At 35.6% G+C, this 6,817-nt stretch overlaps 1 protein-coding gene across 1 annotated transcript; it reads left to right on the top strand.

Annotated features, from left to right (window-relative positions):
* The first annotated feature begins 608 nt into the window (after positions 1–608).
* Positions 609–2,214, top strand: LOC113728841 (uncharacterized). The gene has a single exon (XM_072080181.1). The coding sequence runs from the start codon at positions 651–653 to the stop codon at positions 1,875–1,877; it is 1,227 nt and encodes a 408-aa protein (XP_071936282.1). The 5' UTR covers positions 609–650; the 3' UTR covers positions 1,878–2,214.
* Positions 2,215–6,817: the final 4,603 nt, after the last annotated feature.

Consider the following 6,817-nt stretch of genomic DNA (forward strand, 5'->3'; position numbering starts at 1 on the left):
AAACATTATGCTTGTACTTGTAGTTACAATGGTTATTGAACTACATATGGGTAAATGTATATAGAGTGAGACTCTCTACAAATTATAGGGCTAAATACAACATTTCTTAAACTTAATTCCTAAAAAGAACACTTCCATTTGGTAAACGGGGACCAAAATTAGAAATTCGTGAACTTGATTAAACTTTTTTCTTAAAACAAAAAGAACACATTCATGAAACTTTGAGCTATTAGCCTTCTAATTTATTATCAAATAAGAATCCAATCTTCGGCGTATCCCCTCTAAACCGCGTAATATTGACCTTGGCATCGTTTACTTCCCAAGTCATTCTTTACACTCCAACGTCTAAAGCAAAATTTCCACGACGCAGACTTGCAATAGGATCTAATATGTAATCGTCTTTTTTAATTGTTCAATTGTCTTGACAGAATGATGCACAACTGCAAAGTAGACTTTAGCACATGAAGAAATAGAAAATGCCAAGACTAACAATCACCATCACGCCAATAGCTGACTTTTTGGGCTTGACAAAGTCTACAACCATAGGCTTCAGAGTTCTAAGCCATTTACCATAGTGGATATTTATATAGTCTCACCAAAATCAAGCCCCAAATTTAGACTGGAGAAAGATCAATAGGCAAAGAAGGATCATGAGCTCCCAAGTTGAATCCTCCATCAACCATTTTAGCCATCCACACCCTTTGCAGCTTTCCAATCATCAAAACTCCCTGACCTCAGTTTCATGTTCAGGATGCAAGCTGAAAGCAACTGGATTGATTTACAGTTGCTCAACTTGCAACTACTTCCTCCATGTCAAATGTTCAAAAATGCCTCGGCAAATAACTCACCCTTTTGATAAAAACCATGTTTTGTCTCTTCTTCCAAAGCCACTTTACCAGGATGGCTTCTTCAACTGTGACGCATGTGGGAAGCAAGGCGATGGCTTCTGCTACCACTGCAAGATATGCAATATTGATCTTCATATCCTTTGCTCGGCAAAGCCATTGAGCTTTACTCACCAGTCTCATAATCACCAGCTCAAGCTGATTTTCTCACCACCCCATCCTAGCAAAATCTTTAACTGTGATATATGCAACACTTTGGGGTCCAACCATTGGCTTTATAGGTGTGATTTTTGTGATTTTGATGTTCATTTGAACTGTACAAATAATGTTCCATCAGTTGCACCAGCAATGCAAACAAATTTTTTTAATCAAAGTCAGACAACATTCACGGCTGCAGCAAATCAAACTCCCATCCCACAGGTTCATCATCATTTTCAACACCCTGGAACAGCTTCAAGATCTGCTCCTGAGGTTCCTCCTCAGGCTCCTCCGAGCTATCAAGCCTATAATCCACACTTTGTCGCGCCAGCTGCAGCAGCAGGCATTCCTGTTCCGAACTTTAATCCTGCCATGACCCCTGGAAATCAGGGAATTCATTCAGCGGGTATGCCTTCCGTGCACTGGCAGAATAATGAGCATTTGCAGGCGCTGCAAAGGCTTCAAGCTTTATTTGCTAATTTCTCTCAAAACAGCTTTAACCAGCACCACCACACTCAAGCCCTCATGGCAGGTGGAGGACTAGGTGGCGGAATTGGAGGCTTTGGCAGTGGAGCTGGAGGACTTGGAGGTGGAGCTGGACGAATTGGTGGAGGTGGAGGCCTTGGAGGAATGCAAAACTTGATTCAAGCATTATCAGGAGTTGGTAATGGAATTGGTAATGGTGTAGGAGGTAGTATCCCAGGCCTGGATCTCTTTGGGAATGGTGGAGGTGGAGGGCTGGATATTTTGCAAGGTTTTGTGGGTGGTGATGGAGGAGGTTTATCAATGCTTAATGGTTTGGATTTGGGAGGATTACTAGGAGGATTTCTTTGAAACAAATTCATGGTTCCTGCAGTATGAATCTCTTTTTTTTTTTTAAATTTCAATAAACAAATTATGTGAATCCTTTGCTTAATTGTGTAACTAACCCTGGTTATACTATAACTGTTTTCCTCTGATTGAAGGAGCTTCCTTGGAAAACAACCATCATCATTGATTCAATTTCTTTGCCTTCATGATTGATAATCCGTTGTCCTTTGGTGTTGTTTACTTCTTCCATTCCAAAGAAAACTTTGCAATTTGTATAATGAAATTGTTTCTGTCGTGAAATGAAATTTAGCACTGTATTGTTCGGATTAATAATGTAATGAATGAATGTCAATGTCATACAGCTTCTTCTTTGATTCTTTATCCTTTTGTGACTAAGCCTTATTTAGTGGCATTGGCATAAAACACATTGTCATAAAGAAAACTCATGTCAAGTGATAAAGGCAATGGTATACGTCAATCATCCAAAGATTCATATCCTCAACTCGATTGTATTGCTCTCAATTAGTTCCTAAAAATATTTGGAATACATATTAATTGAGACCCAATGTTTTCAGAGTATACCAGTTTAACAATTTTTTTTTTTAATTAGCGTGTATTTCTACCTAATTACTAAGGGAATAACAGAGAATACGCCAAAATCATGACAGGAGAATTTTTTATATTAGTAGAAACTGTTTTCTATTATATCTCTTCCCTAATAAAGATATAAGGATTTCTTTGGTTCTTCCGTACTTTTAGCCCTTCCTGTTTATAGTCATCGTAAATATTTATTGTTATCATTCGTCACTTGTGCAAAATTGATCGTGACATAGACTGTATAGTTTAAAAAACTTATTATGAGATAAAAATTAAAACAATAAAAAATATTTTCACCATTGAATACGTGCCAGAAAACTAATAAATTGTATCCCATCTCTAACCTTGTTTTACACGCGATACTCGTAAGAAGCTTGATTTAAAAGAGGGCAATCATCTGTGTGCAAATGCGAATTCTGTCACAGCTGAGGGACTCAACTGCATACCAACCAACTTTGTTAAACAGTAATAGGCTTGACCTAACAAATGTTTGGATTGCAATTTTTCTTTTGTTACGTTTCTCGTTGACACATTTTTTAATTATTTTTTTATCTCACATATATGTTACAGTAATTTTTCTACTAAAAATTCAGAAAAATGCGATTCGAACGAAGCCTAACTCGAAGAGAGAAAGTTAAATATGTATTGACTTGTAAACTGTTCAAAGTTCAAATGCATTGCATTTGGCTGGTAGGTTCCATGATGATTCGTAAGAATGAACCATTGATTTCTCTCTTGATGATTACTTCGATTCTTTCATTGACTAAGTCAAGAAAAGCAAGGCCCAAATGAACCTCCATTCACATGTGTGTTTCTCCATCCACAGCTGAGAGTTGACTTGACTTAGGGCTGGCTGCAGTGACGCGGCAAACACAATCCGGACATGGTTTAATGAAGAATCAAAATTTTGAGGCGTAGCAGAAGCAACTCCTCTTCTTCTTCTTTCTTCCTTCCTTCTTCCTTCCTTCTCCTTCTTCTTCTTCTTAACAAAACAAAACTAACTAATGTGAATAAGCAATTACGCATGAATATTGAGAGTATATAGAGCACCAAAAAAAAAAAACAAAGATGAAATGTGTGACAAATATTAGTACTCAAAAATTTTTTTTTTACTATATTATTCTAAAGTAAATGAAAATTTGACTGGCTTATATAAGAAATTAGACAAAAAGATCCACAACTGCATGAGGCGAATATTACATCTTGATCAGAGGAATTTTAAATCACTCCTAATCATCAATCTTACCTTTACAAATTGAATTTAGAAATACATCAATGCCAACTCAAGTGACTTGTATTACCTTCATCCTACGTCATACATTCAATAGAAAAATGATTAATTATACAACTGCTACTATGCCACTGGAGTATGGATAGATAATGGTCTCATTATGTGATAAATCTCATGCCTAATTAGTTTGTAATTTTGACTTGTATTCTTTAGCAATAATGTATTGAATATTAAGCCCCCCCCCCCCCCCCCCCCCGCCAACACTAAAAAAAGCAACATGCCTAAGAGAGACAGCTAATCCCATCACCCGTTTTCGCTCACCCGAAATAAGTGTGACAAATTGCTACTATACCGATTTAGACAAATTGCACCATAAGTTGACTTTACTAGTATATCATGAAATCAACGACCAGTTAGCCTTTTTAGATGCAGTCTTTGTTTATCAAAATTCACAAATTGAAGCTCAGGAATTATCTCAAAGAGAGAAACTGAAACTGAGAGAGAGAGAGAGATGGGAAAGCCTGGTTCCCAACCTCAGTTTGATCAGTCTTCAACAACTCCAGGGACTGATCAATCTTCTTCAGCTTCAATCAACCATTTCAGTCATCCACATCCTCTACAACTCTCCAACTGTCAATCCCAACAAGGCTTCAGTGCCAATTTATGCTCAGGCTGCAAACTTGAGGCCTCAGGAATCAGCGACACAGGCCCTGATTCAGGGAATATTTGGTGGTGGTGGAGGAAATGGAGGAGGAGGTAATGACGTTACTGGTTTTAGTACTACAGGAGCTGATGTGATTCCAGCAGATCAAGGCACATATTTTGTATCAGATGGCAGCTTCAACCAGATTGATGGAGGATATGGAGGAGATGTTACCACCACTTATTGATGATGTTATCCAAACTTCTCTTATATATTTCTTCGTACATTTCTTAAATTTTCATAAATCCAGGTGATTCCTGAATAGAAGGGGGAAAAAAAGATCTATCGAGGTTGATCAAGTTTATTTCTAAATCTGGAAATTTGCATGATAGCTTTTTCCTTCTAGTTGTTAACTTTTTTTTTTTTTTTTGTTGGCTTTGGTATGGTCATTGTGATTTAAATTTTATGATATATTATGTCATTAACATAATACATTTTGTAAGGCCTAGTTGTCTCTTTCTTTTCGAATTCTTGTTTTGTTAAAATTTTGTCCTTGCAATTCTTCCATAATCAAAGAGATAAAGAGGCAACGAAAGTCAACTATTGGTGCCACAATACACTTTATGAAACGTTGGAATTTATGCTTAATTTCTTAAGGCCAAACATGAAACGCGGTGAGGGAAAAAAAAATGCCTTTATTTTTATTTTCAGAGAAGATCTGCTTCTGATGAGAAATAAAGGTGCAGTTATTGATATTGCAAGGATTATCTTGGTTTATTTGATTATTTATTATGACATAAGGTATAAATTTGGTACAAAATATTAAACGTGTGAGAATTATTTATTTCTTATTTAATCATTTATTACGAAATACAAGAGATCCGAATTTCATAAAAAGAAAATTAATTATGCAAGGATTGTCCTTGGCTAATTTAATTCGATATGACAAAAAAAAAAAGAGATTTAAATTTCTTAAAGAGAATTTAGGAGAAAAGTTTTGCCTTCATATGTTCATGCCCTTTTAAAGAAACTCAAGTGTACGACTTTGGGAGTTCAATGAAAAAATAACGAGGAGAGAAAATTTAATTTAGAAGAGAAAGGATTGTGGTACAAACTTTTTTTTTTTTTTTGGGAGCTGTTTTGAGAGAGAAAAAGGTGATCAAGAAAACGTTACCATATTGTTTAAATCTGTTGATACTTGCTTGATGGGCAAAAGGCATTGCAACAATTTTTAGTGAAGAAGTCTCTCTCCAATATTTCTTCCCACTGAAAAAAAAAAAAAAAAAGATAAGAGTAGAAGGAAAATGGACTAGTTGGACATTAAGGAAATCTCTCTATTTCTTTCTCTCTTTTTTTTTCTCTCAACTGCCAGTTGGAAAATAAATAAATCTCTATATTTCTTCCCCCCCCCCCCAACCCCCGGGCGTTTTTGTTTTTTTTTTGTCCTCTCAGCTTCCATTCCCAAATAAAAAAAAATTGAAAAATGAATTAAACTTGAAAATTATAGAACTTTCTCTGGAATATATTTTTAGCATCCTTTCCCTTCTATTTCCATCCAAAGGAGGTTCGCAAAACTTCATGAGCTGGACTAAGGTTCTGTCAGTTGAGCCCAGCCGGCTGATAACACGACAATATAAACACAGAGGCAAGAACTTAGGCTTTGGGAGTGAGAGATCCAATTCCCCAAATCATGGGCCAAATTTACAAGGCACAGAGACAATAAAATATGATCAATGGAAATACAACATCAACAATGACCTTCTCCCCTTCCTACAGATTACAAAACTATAAAAGAACAAACTAGTTTCCTTTTTGCATCAATGCTACTCATTGTTTATCAACCGGAAAGATTGAACACCCGGCAGGTCAGAATTACAAGAAATTTTGCCTAATGCAGATTGCATCAACTCAAAGGAGTATAGCAGTCAAATAGAAGAATAAAATGGAAATAAATGGACTTTTTAAGTAGCATGTGATTATATCCCCTAGAACAATGAAATTGCCAAATTAGTGTAGATGATTTCCACTCACTCAAGTATGTGAATCGAGTGAGCATCCATTTAGTACTAACCCAAAATAAACCATTCTAGTGTATACGTGATTTTTTTTTTTTAAAGCGGACAGTTTACAATCCTTCCTACTTTACCATCCATCCAAACCATCCCTCCACCTTTGGTGTATACATGAACCTTTTTTTTTGGGTGTATATGTGAACTTATGTACGCTAAGTTCTATATTTTTGTATATTTGTTTCACCTAATTAATTACATATATTTACCAAAGATTTCATGCACATGAAATAATTACAAACCCTTGCAAAGTAAAAAAAAAATCTTAATTAGACATATTTACTACTCTATTAGGAAAATTTGGACATAATTACATTGATTTAATGACGGTAAATCATTTAAAACGTTCTTTACATTTTGTCAAATGAATTTTTTTGTCCTTCACTTTTGTTAACTTTATATTCTTTGCAAATTTAAGTTAATG

Source organism: Coffea arabica, chromosome 2e (assembly GCF_036785885.1).
Source record: "Coffea arabica cultivar ET-39 chromosome 2e, Coffea Arabica ET-39 HiFi, whole genome shotgun sequence".
NCBI classification, from domain to species: domain Eukaryota; kingdom Viridiplantae; phylum Streptophyta; class Magnoliopsida; order Gentianales; family Rubiaceae; genus Coffea; species Coffea arabica.

Coding starts and splice junctions, on each gene's coding strand:
- LOC113728841 (XM_072080181.1), top strand. CDS start 651: ATGAGCTCCCAAGTTGAATCCTCCATCAACCATTTTAGCCATCCACAC.